This window comes from Hibiscus syriacus, unplaced genomic scaffold, assembly GCF_006381635.1.
Source record: "Hibiscus syriacus cultivar Baekdansim isolate YM2019G1 unplaced genomic scaffold, ASM638163v2 tig00002237_pilon, whole genome shotgun sequence".
Lineage (NCBI taxonomy): Eukaryota > Viridiplantae > Streptophyta > Magnoliopsida > Malvales > Malvaceae > Hibiscus > Hibiscus syriacus.
In genome coordinates this window covers 18,851,178-18,871,778 of record NW_024061918.1, presented here as the reverse complement: position 1 = coordinate 18,871,778, position 20,601 = coordinate 18,851,178, and the positions used below count along the sequence as shown (strand labels likewise).

The 20,601-nt window shown below is 35.7% G+C and overlaps 1 protein-coding gene across 1 annotated transcript; it reads left to right on the top strand.

Annotated features, from left to right (window-relative positions):
• The first annotated feature begins 6,777 nt into the window (after positions 1-6,777).
• On the top strand, positions 6,778-20,314 carry LOC120143220 (lactoylglutathione lyase-like). Its single transcript, XM_039157607.1, has 9 exons — positions 6,778-6,909; positions 7,044-7,166; positions 7,241-7,302; positions 17,504-17,564; positions 17,732-17,811; positions 17,922-17,992; positions 18,535-18,624; positions 19,665-19,790; positions 20,096-20,314. The coding sequence occupies exons 1-8, from the start codon at positions 6,778-6,780 to the stop codon at positions 19,763-19,765; spliced, it is 720 nt and encodes a 239-aa protein (XP_039013538.1). The 3' UTR covers positions 19,766-19,790; positions 20,096-20,314.
• The last annotated feature ends 287 nt before the right edge of the window (positions 20,315-20,601 follow it).

Genomic DNA, 20,601 nt, shown 5'->3' with positions numbered 1-20,601 from the left:
TACTCTTTGTTCGATTCCGGTTGTACCAACACTGGTGCTTCCATCAAAATATTCCTTAAAGCTTTAAAACTCTATTGACATTTCTCAGTCCATGCAAATGAAATATCCTTTCGCAAAATTTTGGTCAAAGGAGAAGCAATCATCGAAAAGTTTTTCACAAACCTTCGATAATAACCAGCAAGTCCCAAAAAACTTCGGACCTCTGTAACATTCCTTGGAGGTTTTCACTCCAATATTGCTTGAACTTTCTTAGGATCAACTCTTATGCTGTTTGCCGAGACAAAATGACCAAAAGCAACTTCTGATAGCCAAAACTCACACTTTGACAGTTTGGCATATAACTTTTTATCCTTAAGTATTTCGAGCACAATACGAAGATGAACATCATGTTCTATCTTTGTCTTCGAGTATACCAGAATATCATCAATAAAGACCACCACAAATTGATCTAAATAAGGTTGAAATACTCGATTCATCAAATCCATGAATGTTGTAGAAGCATTTGTTAACCCAAACGGCATTACTACGAACTTATAGTGTCCATATCGTGTTCTAAAAGCTGTCTTTGGAACATCTTCCTCATTAATCTTTAACTGTTGATATCCCGATCTAAGATCAATCTTAGAGAAAATAGTTGCTCCCTTAAGTTGATCAAACAAGTCATCATTCCTCAGAAGAGGATACTTATTCTTTATAGTCACCTTGTTCACTGTCGATAATCTATGCACAACCGCATTGATCCATCTTTCTTTTTCACGAACAACACTGGTGCACCCCAAGGTAAAATACTTGGTCTTATAAATCCTCGATCTAGTAGCTCTTGCAATTGAGCCTTTAATTCTGTTAACTCTGTTGGGGTCATTCGATAAGGAGTCATCGAAATAGGCGATGTACTTGGGAATACATCAATCCCAAATTCCACCTCTCTATCTGGAGGTAATTCAGGTAGCTCTTCTGGAAACACCTCTGGATACTCTCGTACAGCTGGAATACCTTCCAACTTAACTTCAGCAGTTCTCGTATCCAACATATTTGCTAAAATTGCTTGACATCCCCGTGACAACAATTTCTTAACAGTAAAAGCTGAAATCACATTTGATAATGGATTTACCCTTTCTCCAACAAATATTATCTCTGAACTCGTTGTATCCTTTAAAAGCAATCTCTTCAAATGACAATCTACCCAACCATAGTAGGAAGATAGCCAATCCATGCCTAAGATTATCCTGAATTCCTCAAAAGGCAATTCTAATATGTTTGCAGGAAATTCTACTCCTTATATCTTTATCGGACATTCGTTACAAATCAAACAAATTTTCGCACTATGGCCCAATGGATTGATTACCACAATATCCCTAGAAATAGGTTCTACAAAAATTCCCCTATCTCTTACCAGTTTTGTACTAATATACGAGTATATAGAACCGGGATCAATCAATACAAACATAGCTTTATCAAAGAGATAAAAGGTACCTGCTATAATCTCAGGAGCGTCTCTGTCATCATCAGTCTTAATGTGATAAACTCTTTCAGTAGTTCTGCCTTCACGATTAGATGTAGTCTCAGATGTACCAATTTTACTCATTTTGCCACCTCTACCCTTCTGAGGTCCCGATACTGTCTGATCTGGATTTAACTCTGGACAATGCCTTTTTTAATGACCCGCTTGCCCACAGTTATAACATTTTCCTTCAGCAAACCAACATTGACCAGAATGTCTCCTTCCACAAAACTTACACTCTCCAGCCGGACGAAACCCCAAACTTTGAGTACCCACCAAAGTTGTCGGTGTCTGCTTGGACTTTCCTCTAGAAAATCCTTTTCTGCCCGTGGATACTAAAGAAGCATAACTTTTCTGATGTTGGCCCTTGTTGTGTTTGGAAAATGGTGCAGAGTAAGAGCTTCTAAACCTTTTGTTTGTCTAAGCCTTCTTCGCCACTATATCTTCAAGGTCAACTTTTTCCATAGCTTTAACCTTGTTTACTGCTTCTTGAAAAGCAGTAAAATGATGAGAAACCAGAATTCTCTTATACTGAGTATTCAATCCAGAAACAAATCTATCAATTCTAGATTTCTCAGTCGGAATAAACTCCGAAGCAAATCGACTCAGCTTGTGAAACTCGCATTCGTACTCATAAATTGTTCTGCCGGATTATTTTAAGTTTAGGAACTGTTGCATCATCTCATTAACAAACACGTCCCCAATATACTTTTCCTTGAATTCCCTCAGAAAGAATTCCCATGTGATCTGCTCAGTGTAAAATCATGCCACGACTGTATTTCACCACACACTGGCTTGCTCCATCAGTAGAGACACAACCCCTTCCAACTTTCCTTGATCATCACAAGGAATCTTGTTGAGCATATTCTTGACATCATTCAACCAGAAGTCAGCAGCCATCGGATTAACATCCGAATCACCTCGAAACTCAGGTGCTCTCATCTTCCTCAGTTCTTTCAGAACTAACACTGAGGTTAGACGATTAATAATATTGTCTAGGGCTTGTAAGAATAATCCCCTATCTTGAACAGACATATCCTATTGATTCAAATTAGACGGCTCTACATTTGGCTGAGCATTGGGTGGATTCTGATTCACCTCATTACTCCCACTCTGTATAGGAGTAACATGCTCGCCTGCCCTACTCGATTCTTGATGATCTGACATCTGAACACAGTCAAAATCATCATACTTTAGTAAAGAGTAACTTTTCTCCAAATAAGCATCATCACAGTATATATACAACTATCAGTAACTTTTTACATCCTAGTGGCAAGTATACACCTTTTTAACTTAAAACAAACTCGGTTTAGTCCTAGAATCGGCTAAACCTATAGCTCTGATGCCAATAAATGTAACACCCATAACCCGTATAATTATACCTATACAGATGTTAGATGTCACCCAAATTTTCGAAAACCATTTTCAATTCAAAAGCGATTTAAATTTTATTTTCTTAAAATGGTAACTGATATTATAAAAATATCATATCATATAAATTATGTTTCGTTATAACAAATTTAATTCAAAAGAATTTTTTAAATAGTACCGTGAACAGGCACAATGAATAGTGAACAGTGAGGGTATCAGTACCTATAGCAGGGTATCGATACCCCTATAGCATTCTGGAAATTTTTAAACGTGGGTATTGTTCATTACTATTCACTCATAAAAACTTATATAAACTCATAAAAACTTAACCTTTCAACACTATAAAATTTCCATTTTGTTTCCAAGTTTGTTCAACAAAACAAATAAAACATTAATAAGTACATGCCACTAACAAAGTCAACATTACATCATAGGATGTCTTACTGATATTGAAATATACTCCCCGATGCTTGATGTCACTTTGAACTCTTTATTCCACTACTGGCTTTTTCCCTACGCGTGAAAATCATCACACGCTAAGTATATACTTAGTGAGGCAATTAAAATAATAAATAGTTCAATACAATTCATGCATGAATTTCAATGTCAAAATCAAATGCCATAAAATCATGTTACCAACATATCCAATATTTTACCATGATCAAAATAATATAATTGAATATAAAATTTCTTACCAATATACTTTCCATTTATTCCATAAGCTCGTAAGCTTATTTTTATGCTTACCATTTATTAACCAATAATCTATAAACCATAGACAATAGCCCAACCTGAGGACCCTGGATATTCGAGTAATATTTGCACCAAAGTGCTACACAAAAGGTCGTGCCCACCATATACACCGAAGTGTATTACACATAAGGTTGTGCCCACCATATACACCGAAGTGTATTACACATAAGGTCGTGCCCACCATATATACCAAAGTGTATTACACATAAGGTCGTGCCCACCATATATACTGAAGTGTATTATAAACCTGCAGCTGTTATACTCTATGGCATGCCAACTATATCCTGTACCTCAATGACTTACTTGGGCATATAGTCTATTTTATTTGATCTGTCCATGGAAAAGTATATTATCATAATTTAACATTGGGCAATTCATACCCGAAAACATTCATGGTAAAATATCACATTTTCCATAATCAATGCATTATAATTTCATACTGTGACATATTAATGTCATGTCAATTTATAAAAATATGACATAATATCATGCTGATATAAACAAGGTCGACTTATCACAAGTCTTCCTGATGATGTATTAAACATCCATGTATAATGTCATGCATGTATTGCACTCACCTTGACACTTTATATCTTTCAAAATATATGTGCCTCACTATTGTCCACAATAAACCCTTTTCTATTTAACTTGTTTCAATCACAAATCAATAACGAGCTATATAAATCACAAATTCATAACGATACATATGTTAGTATTGTACTAACATAAATATATCCCATAACAACTCCATAATATACTTGAAACTCATTTTCCACCAAATATTTTAACACTTATTAATTCTTTTTAATTTTGGCGTCAACTTTTCCAACTTATATAAAATGACCATTCACCGTTTTACCACTTAAAATTTCAATACAAAAATTTCCAAAAAACAATTTCCAGCATAGTACATCAATTATATAACGCTTACACAACAACCCGTTAATTTTCCAAAAATGACGAATTGATCCCTAACTTTTCAAAAATTACAAAATAGTCCCTGAATTTGTCTAAGACTTGTAGAATACTTCCTTCATCATTTCCAACCCATATATAATTTTTTCCATAATTTTTCTCACTCAAACAATCCATGGCTAAAACTTAAAGAACAAATTCTAGAAATATTATACATGTTCTAATCATCATACATACTTGAATATAAAGCAACTACCTCACAAACATCAAGATCCATCATTAATTTCATGATACCTAATATGAACACAAACTTTAGAATTTGGGATCTTTGAACACTAGCAAGATTATCATGCAATATTGGTACCAAATAATAGTGTTTTTCGCGTATAGAAATTTTCTTTTACGGCATACACAAAATCCAAATGAAATTGCTTAAAAATTGAATTGAAGCTTTCTCTCACCTTTGGAGAAACCCACGGCAGCTTGGAGAAGAAGATGAGCAAGTTGGATGAAATGTTGGGTGCATTTCATATTAGTTTACATTTAATTCCACTATAAATGAATAAAATATTCATTTAATTGAGATAAGACTAAAACACCCTTAATGAATCTTCCTATTCACCATAAAACTATGACAACTCATCTTTATCATCTTCCAAAGTCAAAGATGAATTATTTTGACTTTGATTTACGAAATTCCCCATTAATTTTCAAAAATTGTGTTTTAGTCACTAAATTCCACTGTTTCGGTTAAATCTGAAAAATTACACATTTCCCAACCAATTTCTCTGATCCAAAATATTAAAATAACATTTCCAACCATTTTATAACATCCTTCAAATTTTTGTAAAATTCTAATTCGATCTGAATTACCGATTCCTTACCGACTTTAACCCTTTCTAATTTTTTTCATTACTAAAAATTCAAATTCCAAAAATATGATTTCTATAAATCCTCACTCTCAAGAGTAAACTATCTATTTATGGAACAAAATTCTTTTTAGGAAATTTATCACTTAATTCCCTAAAATTTTACAAGTTTTATACTTTGGCCACCAAACTTCAAAAGTTACATTTTGGTCACTAACCAAAAATTTGGGGTATTACATAACCGACTCCCGGACTTATTATGTCGAATCTTTGTAAACACAAACCAGTTTTTCATCTAAAAAACATTTTTTTCTTAAAATTGTTTTAAAAGACGTTTTTTTGTATTCGACCTACCTAACCCAAAAGTCGATGGCGACTCCCTTTTCATTTTAATCAAATCAATCCAAAACCGACCAATTTTTCCAAATAAAAGTCATAACTGGTTTTTAAAATAATATTTAATTGTTTTACAAAAAAAATGATTATGACAATTATTAAATTATATTTACACTTATTAATACTATTGTATATAAAATATACCAAATTAAACTATAGTAAAAATATAAAAAATTATTTTAAGATAACTCATTAATAATATTTTTATATACGAAATATTTTATTAAGAAAAATATATTATCAATACTTTTTAACATATGGACATAAAATTATTATGAAATAATAATTTAAATACTTGTTTTGACAAACAGAATATTACAAAAAGACATTAGTAATTAAAATAAATTATTTTTTAAAGATGTGAGTATTAATTTATTAAAATAAAATATAAATAGATAATTGAGTGGAGCTTATGCAGTAGTAAGGTAAAATTATAATTTTCTTCCAATACAAAGTTGAGATTGAAAAAGCTAGAAATCCTATCTTTTGCGGTTAGTTTTAAACCACCGTTTTCACTGTAATTTATTTTTCATTTTTAACTCGTTTGGCATTGATTTTGTGATTGAAATGAGCTTTTTATCTAAAAGTGTTTTTATAAAGTCACGCCAAACGATACCTTATTATTATTAATTTGTTCATTTTACCGTTCTCATTTATTAATGTTGATATTTTATTATTTAAAATTTATTATAATAAAATGAAAAAAATAATATTAAATTTATTTATAAAATACTCTTAAGATATATATTAGAAAAATTAATTATTTAAATTATTTATAACTAAAAATTTAACCGTAAAAATCAATAAAAAAGTAAGTTTAATTCAGAAACAATGTTATTCGTATATATTTTATAATATTTGGTGTTGGATTATCCAATATCGTTAAAATCTTGGGCTTAGCCACTGCTTTACAGGCCAACTCTTAAAATTCAAAGGTAAAGGGTCCGAAATTAAATAATTAATTAATTAATAATGTCGAAAATGGCTTCGGTTTCAATCACCACATCCTTATCTCGGCTTTCTCTGTTTCATCTCACTAGAAAACCCTACATATCACCTTCTTCACTCTCATTTTCTTACTTCTCAAATCCCTATAAACAAAAGGTTCGTGTGTGTGAATTTTTGGTTTTTACTTTCTAAGACAAATTCATCAGCATTTCATCATTTCATTACACAAAAGTCTAATCTCTAAAACATCTTCGTTCTACAAGTTTAATTGAAATTATGTATTTTTGTAGGATCGAACGCAGTTTAGGTTGTATTCAATGGCATCATCCAACTCAAAGGAATCAGCTGCCAATAACCCTGGGCTTCATACTACTCCGGATGAAGCTACCAAAGGCTATTTCATGCAGCAAACTGTAAGTTTTGTATTAATTTGGGTGTGTGTTTTTAAGGGATTTATGTTAATGGTTTTCCTTTTCTGGGGTTGCAGATGTTTCGAATTAAGGATCCAAAAGTCAGCCTTGATTTTTACTCCCGTGTATTGGGCATGTCGTAAGTTATATTTAGAAGCCGGGGCTTTTCCTTGTTTTATTCCGACTAATTCAGGTCGAATACTACATAGATAATTTATGAGACGACCATGCATCTCAGTTGGTTTCATTCACAACATCAATATTTGAGCCCTACCTTGTTTAAGAGATCTAGGCCTCATCCTGGTATTTAAATGTGTAGACACACTTTTTTGACCATACAAATATACATATTATAAATTATTATTATTTGAACTAATGTTTTTCATTTATTTACAGGTCCATTACAAAAGCCCAGGAAGCTAGTCCAACAGTGGCCCATATTGGACCAGAATCAAATACCCGGCAGCAGAAATGCTAACCAGTGGAGCCACACGAACCGGTCCAGGCCCGATCCGGTTCATTACCTGAAGCACCCAAAGGTGTAAACCCTAGCTCTTCCGTTCCAAGTCAGCGTCGCAGCCTCTTCAACGTCGTTTCTCCAACAACCCGAAACTGTCGCCGGTTCCCTCGCCCCACGCAACCAACCTCCTAGCGTTTCAACAGACATAACCAAACGTGTGTTAGCAGGATTCGTTCACAACCAACAAAAAAAGTATTTTAATTCGTACATGACTCTAAAAATAGAGAATCCTAGACTATAAATCAAACTCACTGAGGATGGATTATGGTACTGGAAAATACGGGCACCACGAGCAAGAGATTCAAAAAAATACAGAAAAATCGGGGAGGAAAAACACGACGGGGTCGAACAAAAAAAAAAACTGAGAGAAAGAGAAAAAGGTTTACCTTTCACCGTCGTGGTCTCACCAGAATCGAAGCTCTGATTGTCAGTTCGTGAATCCAAACTGAGGGGAGCAATATATCTTGGAACCAAGTCGATCTAACGGTGGTCGACAGCGAATCGAAGAGGGAAGGCTGAAACGTTCATCGGCCATTTCGTGGAGCTAGAGGTTGTTCCATGCGAAAAGAAGGTCGGATCCGTGACCGCGGTGTCGAAACGAAACTCCTGTGAATTTTCGGCTCGAATAGTAACCGGCGACGAGCATTCTGGTGATTCTATCGTCGGCCTTTGAAAACTGGAGCTGGGGCGAGCACTTCTCTGTTGTCATCTTGTGGAGAGAGAGGAGAAATAAACCAAATTGAATTTGGTTTTCATAAACACGTGAACTGGTCACTTTTTCCAAAGGTATAACACGTGGTTGGAATGGCCAAATTGTTATTTTAGTCCTTCCAGGTTTGGAGAAATTTCATATGTTTACTTGAAGTCATTTATCATTAGGTTTTGGTCCCTGCTTTTGAAATATTTCATTTGGACCCTAAATCAGTCTTGTACTTCGATTTCTTCTTAATTTCATCCTTTATTTTGTTATTATTTCAATTCAGTCTTTTCTGTATGTTTACTTTGTTCTTATTTAATTTTATTTAATTTATTTTTAATTAATATTATTTTGTGTTATATATTCATTTATTTCTTTTAGACCTTTTTATTTTCTTTTAATTTCTTTCTTTTTTTACTGATTATTCTAATTTTTATTATTTCTTTTTTTTATTTTTTTATTTTTTTTATATATATTTTATGTTATTTTTTATTTTCTTTTTATTTTATTTTTTTAAACTAATTTTCTTATTATTTTTTATTTTTAATTATTTTATTATTATTTATTCTTCTGTTTTTTACTAACTTTGTTTATCTTTGCCATTTATTTTATTTTATTATTAAATTAATGTATATATATATATATGTTCCTTTTTCATATTTATTTATTTTACCATCTAACATTTTCGACATTTTCAGTGGCAATTTCAATCAATCAAAGGTAATTAATTCGAATTGAATCTTTTAAATTTTAATTTTAATTTAAATTTTCGCGATAAAGACAACCGACAAATTAATTGGTACCGAAAGGGCGGTTCAAGGGTGCTAATCCTTCCTTGACCGTAACCGACTCCCGAATCCAACACATTTCTGGTAAGACGCAGATCAGGTAAGAAATAAGGTACCCGATCAACCCATTTTTCATAAAATAAATGATCGGTGGCGACTCCAATTCATTTAATCCAAGTCGAAGCCCAATTCCGGGCCCACCCGAAAGACGGTTACGACAGCTTGGCGACTCCGCTGGGGACAGGTAAGTGAATCAGGCCATAATTAATTTTCGGTTGTCTTTTTATGCGAAAATGGTAAATTTAAATTTAAATTAATTTATTCGATTCCAATTATTTACCTTTGATTATTTTTTTTCAAATAAATAGTTGTACTGACATTTTTTTTCAATGGTTTCAGATTTTTGAAAAGTTTTTATCTCTGGCTTTATACCCGAGCTCCAAACCCTTTTAAGTGGGGGTGAAAGCGACGCATTCGTGTGAATTTATTCACCGCATATGCCTAGCAAGTAGCCTTCGGGATTCATATACCTTATGTCTTCGTGTGAATTTATTCACCGTGCGGGCATAAGGGAATGTTTCCTCTCGAGTTTAACTTAGTCCACATAAGCTTGTAATGGGCTTAGGACTATGGGTCTGGTAAGCCCAAGGGGGCACCGGCAAGGAGAACTCGAGTACCTTTTTAGAACCTAAACCGGGAGAGTACAGGGAATTAGAGCCCACCCCGAAACCTCATTCCAAACCCTAGGATGTTTTACTTCCTACTTTATTTTCGGCTCAAAAGCATGCGAACTAGACAAATATGCGGTTAGGATTTGTTTGAAATTAGCATGCGGGATAGAGATCATGTCCGGGTAGGAATTAAAGCATGTGGGGTAGATATCATGTGGGGTAGGATTTTTTCATTTTTGTTTTGATTTACCTCACTAACTCTTTTTTATTTTTGTTTTCTTTTATTTTCATCATTCGCATCATTTAAAACGAGGTGTTGATCCACCAAAAATGTGTTTGTTAAACATGAATAATCAACATTAATGGACAAAGGGGTTACAATACAAAGAGATAAAAAGCTCAGAAGTCCAGCCGTGGTCAGAGAATACTCAAAGGCAAAGTTGCAGGGGCAATACGAGGAAAAGGTCACTGACCCGGTCGCTCCTTTTAAAAAACTACAAGAACAAGATGGTGAAACCCTAATTGAGCGGGATGCCATTGCTGATGAATTCAAGAAGCAAGCTTTGGATAGTTTCTCTCGCTCCAATGGCATTTTTAGAAACAAGCTCGGCAGATAGTGAGAGCCGGAGATGCAGTCCTTCGAGACCTTTTGGGGGCAAGCATCTCATTATTTGCACATTTTAGCCAAAGGAGCCGAGATGGTTCGGCAGGATATTCAACTAGTGGAAAAGACGAATCAACTTGTCAGAAGCTGTACAGGATTCGTACCATCAAAAAGAGTTTTTATCTCTTCAGACGTAACACTTTTGTCACCAATAAGGGTTATTCAGAATAACAGGCACATTTTTGGATCAATGCCTCAGACATTTCATGCATCACATATTTAGACATTTTTCATTTCTTATTTTTTGTGCATTTTGTTTGCATTCACATTAACTAATATATATCATCATACGCCTCAAGTACTGGACACACCCCATCCACATAACACTCGTTTGAAGAAGAAGAGGATGGAAGCCAGAATTACACAAATCGAGGAGAATATGTTAAAACTACAAAAGGAACTAGAAGACAAAATAAACCAGAACAGTCGAAATACTCTGGAAACAATATCAAAGAACCAAGAGTCCTTGGTTGATCAGATCGTTGCCAAGTTAGTTGGCCTACAACAGACCAGTGCGCCTGGGGCAGGTTCATCGGAAGGGGTAACTATACAACCTACCCCACAAGTGGTTATCTCACCTGAAATCTTACCAGAACTCCGAGGGGACTCATCGACGGCAAAAGCAAAGCCCTCGTCCTCTATATTTAACCTTAAGGACAATCCGGGTTATTACCATGTACCGGATCTGGACGAAGAGGACAAAGCGAAGAAGATGGAGGAAAAAATCAAACAATTGGAAGACCAGATGAATATAGTCAAAGGAGGCCGTGACTACCATGAAATCGATGCAACGGAACTTAGTCTAGTCCCGGACTTGGTTCTTCCCCCGAAGTTTAAGTCCCCGGAGTTCGAGAAGTTTGACGGAAACAGTTGTCCATCCGCTCACATCACCATGTTCTGCCGAAAGATGACAGGATATGGAGGAAACGACCAACTCCTGATCCACTGCTTCCAGGATAGTCTGTCGAGCTCAGCCATTCGGTGGTACAACCAGCTAAGCCGATCAAATATCAAGACCTGGAAGGACCTGGCCAAATCATTTCTGGAACAATACAAGCATAACAATGACATAAGGCCAGATCGAGTTATGCTACAAAACATGGAAAAGAAGCATAACGAGAGTTTCAGGCAGTACGCACAAAAATGGAGGGATTTGGCTGTGCAAGTTCATCCACCGTTAGATGAAAAGGAAACCCGGAAACTTTTCGTGCAGACTCTGAAGGCTCCATACTTCGGGCATCTGGTGGCGATCACATCAGGAAGCTTTTCAGACTTGATTATGGCCGGAGAAATGATTGAGTCGGCCATAAAGCAAGGCAAGATTAAGGATGGGGAAGCCAGTAAGAAGCCTCCTATGAGGGAGAGGGATGGAGAGGTTAATAACATCAAACACTCCGGCAAAGGTGTTACAATCTCCAGCCCAAAATCAACTGCAGCTGTACCGATAGGTACTTCTAAACAAGATTCCAGGAGAGAAAGGGAACATTTCGACCCAATTCCCATGACCTACAAAGAGCTTTACCAGCAACTTCTTAACACCCATGTAGTGTCACCATATCCAGTAGAACCCATGAAGCCCCCATACCCCAAGTGGTATGATGAGAATGCGTATTGTGAATATCACGGCGGAGTCCCAGGGCACACAATTGAGAACTGTTACGCATTCAAGAGGGTGGTACAAAAGATGCGTAACCAGAACTGGATCGACTTCAACAACTTGGGGGCATCCAAGTGAGGAATATCATTTCATCATTTGAGGCATTCTGTTTGACTTTGTTTTTCTTCCATTTTTTTTTCTCTCAAGTTTTTGTAAAAACATTTTAAGCAAATTTATGTTAATTTAAAGCAATGGATCATATTTGCAAATTTACAATTCTTTGCATATCATTTGAATTAAGAAACTCTGTAAACGGTTCAAAGTTACGAATCTTTGAGGAAGTAACATGATTTAAAACAAGGACTTTGACCTTATCCAGAATATACCCTCAAACACCATACCCCGTTCTTGGAATTAACCAATTTTCCTTTCATAAGGTACGGACAACATGGGGCATCATTTGCATATGACAATTACTATGTTTTTTATTTAAGACGTTCAATGACGATGATGATCTTTACAAATGAAAGAGTCGAGTAGGTGAATCCAGTTTAGGTCAGTTGCTTGAAAATTAAACTCTAAAGATGAGATTCCTTGACTTTCAAAAACACCTAGGCTATAACAGGTTCTTCTTGACAATCTTAGGAAATTAAATCCGTAAAAACTGACCTATTCCGCTAAGGCAATTGGTTATAGAGGAAACTTGAAAGCCCTGGCCTTATGAGTAGATTACATTCAAACCATGACATTTCTCGGACACTTGGCAATTCGGTGTTTGCTCCACTGCTCTTGTCAGGCTGAAGACTCTGTGATGAGATGAACCCTTCAGTTAACTTGATAAGAGTGATTATAATGGTAAGTTGTCCCTCTAAAGCAATTGGTTAAACGCCCTGGCTTTATGGATTCAGCTAGCCAGATAACGGCAAATTAAATCGAATTTATCTAAGCATGAAGTTTCGGTAAAATAGACTAAGGGAGTTAAGGAACACCTGTTATAGTCAACTACACACGAGCACTCAAGAATTTCATTTTTAGACCGATATTTTTTTTTTTTTTTGCACTGTCTTTGTTGGAAGAGCCTACAAAGCTTGAACAAATGAAAGATTTCAGAGGACTGAGATAAAAGGTCTAGTAATTGATCATGCTAGTTGCGTCATTTTGTCTGCACCCAATTAAAGTGCCAAAGCATGTTGCGATATTTAAAAAATGACATTTTTTACCAAAAAACCTTAGAAAGGAGGCCAACTTAAAGCCGACTCGTCCCTTTGAACATTTGTCAAAGATTTGTAACTCTGAAAGCATTAAAAGAGCTCTTGATTCCTTTGATATTTTTTTGAACTCACGTTTACAATTTGATTCAATTGCGAACAATACTTTACAACATTTTTATCATTTCTCTCTCCTGAAACAAGAAAAAGGAGAAAAACATTTTCAAACAGAACAATCTCAGATATGAAATGTCTGTAAAGCCCAAGCTCAAGAAGCAAATGGGGCACGATCGATTCCATGGACCAGATTGGCAGGCAAAGCACGAGACTCCATCCAAGAAATAACACATAATTTATTCATGTTGCATGCATCTTAGACATACTTAGGTGCATCACATTCATCATTTTAGCATACATAATTTTGCAGCTTTCAGAGTCAAGCTTCGACTTCAGGATGAAGGTTACTCGACTTGCAAACACCTTTAAAGAACGATGGTGTAAATCAGCAGCAAGAAGCTACACCTCAACCGACTTTACAGATCTCAGAACCAATTTCAGATGGGTTCGAGAACCAATTCAGATCAAATTCAGTTCAGCTCAACTCAACAATGAGCAACATGTTTCCAGTTAACACTTTCAAGCCAGATTTCAATTCCACGACGGAAGATATCCGGCTGTCAGAATTTATCAGTAGGTTTTCCCAGACCAGCTTAGGGGAACCACCAGAAGAATAATGACCGTTTTCGACCCGTAAAGGGAAGCCATTTTTAAACAAACTATTTGCAGCTTAGCTCAAGGCCAGAAGGGCTACCTGCCACCAAGACCTTCGAGTTCGACTACGCTCAGCTCCAAGGCACATCATTTGCAGAATAGCTTAAGTCGAGAAGGGCTATCTGCCAAAGACCCTTAAGTTCGATTACACTCAGCTTCAAGGGCATAACATTTACAGCATAACTCAAGGCTAGAAGGGTTATCTGTTAGAAAAGACCTTTGAGTTCGACTACGCTCAGCTCCAAGGCACATCATTTGCAGTATAGCTTAAGTCGAGAAGGGCTATCTGCCAAAGACCCCCGAGTTCGATTACGCTCAGCTTCGAGGGCGTATCATTTGCAGCATAACTTAAGTCAAGAAGGGTTATCTGCCAATCAAAGACCTTCGAGTTCGACTACGCTCAGCTCTAAGGCATATCATTTGCAGCATAGCTTAAGTCGAGAAGAGCTATCTGCCAAAGACCCTTAAGTTCGATTACACTCAACTTCAAGGGCATAACATTTACAGCATAACTCAAGGCTAGAAGGGTTATCTGTTAGCAAAGACCTTTGAGTTCGACTACGCTCAGCTCCAAGGCACATCATTTGCAGAATAGCTTAAGTCGAGATGGGCTATCTGCCAAAGACCCCCGAGTTCGATTACGCTCAGCTTCGAGGGCGCATCATTTGCAGCATAACTTAAGTCAAGAAGGGTTATCTGCCAATCAAAGACCTTCGAGTTCGACTACGCTCAGCTCCAAGGCATATCATTTGCAGCATAGCTTAAGTCAAGAAGGGCTATCTGCCAAAGACTCCCGAGTTCGATTACACTCAACTTCGAGGTGATATCATTTACAATATAGCTCATGGCAAGAAGGGCTATTTGTCAATAAAATTGTCGAGTTCAACTCTATTCAGCTCGATGATACCTCAATCACACTACTGTTTGGCTGCAATCAAGGTTTTCATATCTAGAAGAAGACTTGGGTTAGCCGTGCCTTAGTGACAATAAACCGTTTTTCCGGCAGTATAGCTTAAGACGAGAAAAGCTATTTGTCAACGAAGACCTTCGGAGTTCGATTTTATTCAGCTCGAGGGCCTATCAACCACAGGGTGGAGTCAAGAAACTACTTTCAAGTCGAATTTTCCAACCCAGATCTTTAAACCGAGGAAAAGACCGAAGCAGACTACAGCGAGAAGCCACATCCCGATTCAAATCCCGAACTGCGGCTTCAATTCTATATCATTTCGAGATGGACTCGACTTCGCGACGAAGGAGCCATCCGCAACCCAATTCGACAGGGAGTTATTTTTCAACTCCACATAACGAAAATTTGTGTCTTTTTATCTTTGTCCTATTTTTCATTCCACGAAAAAGGACAAAGAGGGGCAGCTGTAGACACACTTTTTTGACCATACAAATATACATATTATAAATTATTATTATTTGAACTAATGTTTTTCATTTATTTACAGGTCCATTACAAAAGCCCAGGAAGCTAGTCCAACAGTGGCCCATATTGGACCAGAATCAAATACCCGGCAGCAGAAATGCTAACCAGTGGAGCCACACGAACCGGTCCAGGCCCGATCCGGTTCATTACCTGAAGCACCCAAAGGTGTAAACCCTAGCTCTTCCGTTCCAAGTCAGCGTCGCAGCCTCTTCAACGTCGTTTCTCCAACAACCCGAAACTGTCGCCGGTTCCCTCGCCCCACGCAACCAACCTCCTAGCGTTTCAACAGACATAACCAAACGTGTGTTAGCAGGATTCGTTCACAACCAACAAAAAAAGTATTTTAATTCGTACATGACTCTAAAAATAGAGAATCCTAGACTATAAATCAAACTCACTGAGGATGGATTATGGTACTGGAAAATACGGGCACCACGAGCAAGAGATTCAAAAAAATACAGAAAAATCGGGGAGGAAAAACACGACGGGGTCGAACAAAACAAAAACTGAGAGAAAGAGAAGAAAAGGTTTACCTTTCACCGTCGTGGTCTCACCAGAATCGAAGCTCTGATTGTCAGTTCGTGAATCCAAACTGAGGGGAGCAATATATCTTGGAACCAAGTCGATCTAACGGTGGTCGACAGCGAATCGAAGAGGGAAGGCTGAAACGTTCATCGGCCATTTCGTGGAGCTAGAGGTTGTTCCATGCGAAAAGAAGGTCGGATCCGTGACCGCGGTGTCGAAACGAAACTCCCTGTGAATTTTCGGCTCGAATAGTAACCGGCGACGAGCATTCTGGTGATTCTATCGTCGGCCTTTGAAAACTGGAGCTGGGGCGAGCACTTCTCTGTTGTCATCTTGTGGAGAGAGAGAGGAGAAATAAACCAAATTGAATTTGGTTTTCATAAACACGTGAACTGGTCACTTTTTCCAAAGGTATAACACGTTGGTCTTGGAATGGCCAAATTGTTATTTTAGTCCTTCCAGGTTTGGAGAAATTTCATATGTTTACTTGAAGTCATTTATCATTAGGTTTTGGTCCCCTGCTTTTGAAATATTTTCATTTGGACCCCTAAATCAGTCTTGTACTTCGATTTCTTCTTAATTTCATCCTTTATTTTGTTATTATTTCAATTCAGTCTTTTCTGTATGTTTTACTTTGTTCTTATTTAATTTTATTTAATTTATTTTTAATTAATATTATTTTTGTGTTATATATTTCATTTATTTCTTTTAGACCTTTTTATTTTTCTTTTAATTTCTTTCTTTTTTTTACTGATTATTCTAATTTTTATTATTTCTTTTTTTTATTTTTTTATTTTTTTTATTATATATATTTTATGTTATTTTTTTTATTTTCTTTTTATTTTTATTTTTTTTAAACTAATTTTCTTATTATTTTTTATTTTTAATTTATTTTATTATTATTTTATTCTTCTGTTTTTTACTAACTTTTGTTTATCTTTGCCATTTATTTTATTTTATTATTAAATTAATGTATATATATATATATATATGTTCCTTTTTTCATATTTATTTTTATTTTACCATCTAACATTTTTCGACATTTTCAGTGGCAATTTCAATCAATCAAAGGTAATTAATTCGAATTGAATCTTTTAAATTTTAATTTTAATTTAAATTTTCGCGATAAAGACAACCGACAAATTAATTGGTACCGAAAGGGCGGTTCAAGGGTGCTAATCCTTCCTTGACCGTAACCGACTCCCGAATCCAACACATTTCTGGTAAGACGCAGATCAGGTAAGAAATAAGGTACCCGATCAACCCATTTTTCATAAAATAAATGATCGGTGGCGACTCCAATTCATTTAATCCAAGTCGAAGCCCAATTCCGGGCCCACCCGAAAGACGGTTACGACAAAATGAATCAAAAGTTGCTTATAGCATTTTCCAATCGAGTCTTTATATATGCTTTGATTGCTCATAGAATCTATTAAAGCTTAATATTACTCACTTCCTGTCCTTCAGGCTGCTTAAGAGGGTGGATGTTCCGGAATTAAAGTTTTCCCTGTACTTTTTGGGCTATGAGGTAAAATTCATAAAACTACATTGCTAGAAGTAAGCTTGTATCAGTATTTTGCTTTTCACTTGTAGCGCCTTATTGTTTCAACTCTGTATGCAGTACTTGGTTTGAGGTATCGCCATTTTTCTGATCACAATGATGTTGATTCTGGATGGACATTTTGTTTAATGTAGGATGTTTCAAAAGCCCCAAGTGACCCAGTTGATAGGACAGCTTGGACCTTTGGAAAACCAGCTACTATTGAACTAACGCAGTAAGAATAAATTATTGTTGTTGTTGTTGTTAAATTGAATCCTTCTTTTGCGTTTACAAAGTCATTAGTCTTGTTCCCTATCATGTTTAACAGTTTAATGTTTCCTACAGTAATTGGGGTACTGAAAGTGATCCAGAATTCAAAGGATATCACAATGGGAATTCAGAACCTCGTGGCTTTGTTATTGAATTGATTTGCCCCCTTTTGTGATTTCTTTCATTTTGTGGTTCATAAATCTGAGAATGAGATAAATTGATGACATATCCCATTCATATGTTGAGCCTTATTAAACACTGGATTGCGTTTATTTACCGCTGGTACTAATATTCATCAAGGTGTCCATCCTGTGTTGTTTTCATTGCGATAGTGATTTTTATTGGCTAGTATATACTGAATTTATTCACACATGGACTTAATATGATCTGTCAGCCCTACATAGTGGGAAAGACTTAGTTTGGTGTTTGTTTATCCCATTGTTTTGTAAGTTATAATTTTTACTTCAAGTAAATGTAGCTTAAATTTTCACCATTTAGTTTCCATTAACCCACTAAGCTTATCTTAACATCTATGCTGTAATTGATTAAATAATAGCGGCTTTTGGGTGGATTCACTTCTGCATTCAAATTCATTGAAGAAAATCTTGTTTGCCTTTTATGTTCTTAAATCTGTGTTTAAGAAGTTATTGGAATTTTGATATGCTAACTTTTCTTTTTCATGTTTCAGGTCATATTGGCATCACTGTGGATGATGTAGTCAAGACATGTGAGAGATTCGAGCGCCTTGGAGTAGAGTTTGTCAAAAAATTAGATGCAGGTAAGTCAGCTCAATTTGAATAAATAATTAAGAATGATATGAGGCTTGAATGGGTATTTTGATTTCCATTTAAGCTTTGTATGGGATTGCTGGTATTGACAGCTGCCTCTGGACAAATTGCATCGTAATCATCTTGTAGGAAATGAATCAAATGTTACGGGAACTTGTTACTTCGGCAAAGCTTAGGGGGTTTGGATCTTGGGGTTGGGTAGAGCATTTGTGTTTTAGCTGTAGTATCCGCTACTTGGCATCTAAAGTGAGTAAGCTAATGACATATAATTTAGGTCTAAAATGATAAGAAAATGCTTGCAAAATTTGAAAGTAAAAAAAAAATGAAACAGTAAAGCATATATCTCTTTGTTAAAAATGTCGTATGTCTTCAAATAAAAGTAGAGAGGTAGCTAGTGTTGGCCATACCTAACAATCCTATATATGCCTACATGCTGGGACGGAGCCAGGATTTTAGTTCAGGGGGGACAAAGTATAATTAACGATAGAAAATGGGGGACAAAATCAAAATAAATCAAAATTTAAAGGTCTAAATTGGTAATTATCCCTATTTTTTAATGATAAAAAATTTGGGGGGGGGGGACTCTGTCACTGCCTACCTGACCTTTACCCCTGGGTTGGAGTCTGATTACAGCAGGGAGAAGCTCCTTCTGATCCCATCTGCCTTGACCTGCATATCTGAATTGGCATACTCCCAAGAAGTATCCTAATCCCATCATTTTAGCCTTCATTTTAAGCAAATATGAATTAAACAATACAGCGGGCAGAAGAAATGATATAGCAGTATAACCATAGAAGACCCTTATCACAGGAAACAATGAACAAAGAATAGTTAAATCAACCATTCATCCAACAACCAAGAAATAAAATCTCCCAAAACACAAGAAACACCCTTTTTTAATTATTTTACTTAATCTATCAAAGATTACAAACATGGAGTAATCATATAAAAAATAATCCTCTGAGCAGCTATCAGATTTTACCTTGTTGAAATTCTTTATTTTTATCTATTCTATCAATATGAGTTGCAGGCAAAATGAAATGGATAGCGTTCATCAAGGATCCTGATGGTTACTGGATTGAAATCTTTGATGTGAAAACTATTGGGAAAGTAATTAGCAGTTGTTCCTGAGCGAGTACATCAGGTATCTTTTTGAGTTTTATGTTGCTCATTCTCAATTGAAACTAGGTTTCCTTTAGATTGAATTATTGATATCAATGAAGCTATGGCTAACGGTTGTTAACCACATCGCCCTTCTTTTATGGACTTTAGGACATGTTCCCATAGCAAATGCTTGTCAATATTTACCTACAGCACTGGTTGTAGGGAAAGTTATGTTTCAAATAACGTGTTTCTTTGAAGCCGAATAAAATAAATTTACATGCCAAATCAGCATAATAACTCGAGAAGTGCTGTTTATCAATTAGATAATTGGAAATGAAAGTGATACTTTTGATGCAGGGAGGAGGATGGCATATGAAGGTTTTATCTAAATGTTCCAGTTTCAGAATATGATCTTCCAGAGACATAAAATTTTAGTTGTATTCCAGTTATTCTGGTCTTTGTCGAACAGAACAATGGGAGATTATTACCGTGGCAGATAATATGTGGTCTTTGTGAAACCAATGCCGCCTTTGTGTTATGAATTTTCCCATACCATCCTAAATATATGGTAATAAACTCCAGTGTGGAAAAATGGTAATCTGATTCTAAGGATGGGGGAAAATTGAATTCAAATCTGTTTATAAAAATCAAATCTTCAAAATATTAGAGCTTCTGCTTAGGACTTTGTACCAATTGGATTTGATTAATTCTGCTTTTGCATGTAATAAAACCAATTCCGTAGATCGCTTTGGTTTGCAGATAGAGATCAGATTGGGATTTGATTTTTCCGATTCTGGAGAAAACTTTCATCATTAATAATGATGACACGACTATTATTTAATTCAAAACAAAAAATAATATTA

Excerpts from the sequence above, each read along its gene's own strand:
- LOC120143220 (XM_039157607.1), top strand. The coding sequence starts at position 6,778 with ATGTCGAAAATGGCTTCGGTTTCAATCACCACATCCTTATCTCGGCTT. Across the intron at positions 7,303-17,503 it reads TCCCGTGTATTGGGCATGTC|GCTGCTTAAGAGGGTGGATG; the intron begins GTAAGTTATATT and ends CCTGTCCTTCAG. Across the intron at positions 17,812-17,921 it reads GCTACTATTGAACTAACGCA|TAATTGGGGTACTGAAAGTG; the intron begins GTAAGAATAAAT and ends TGTTTCCTACAG.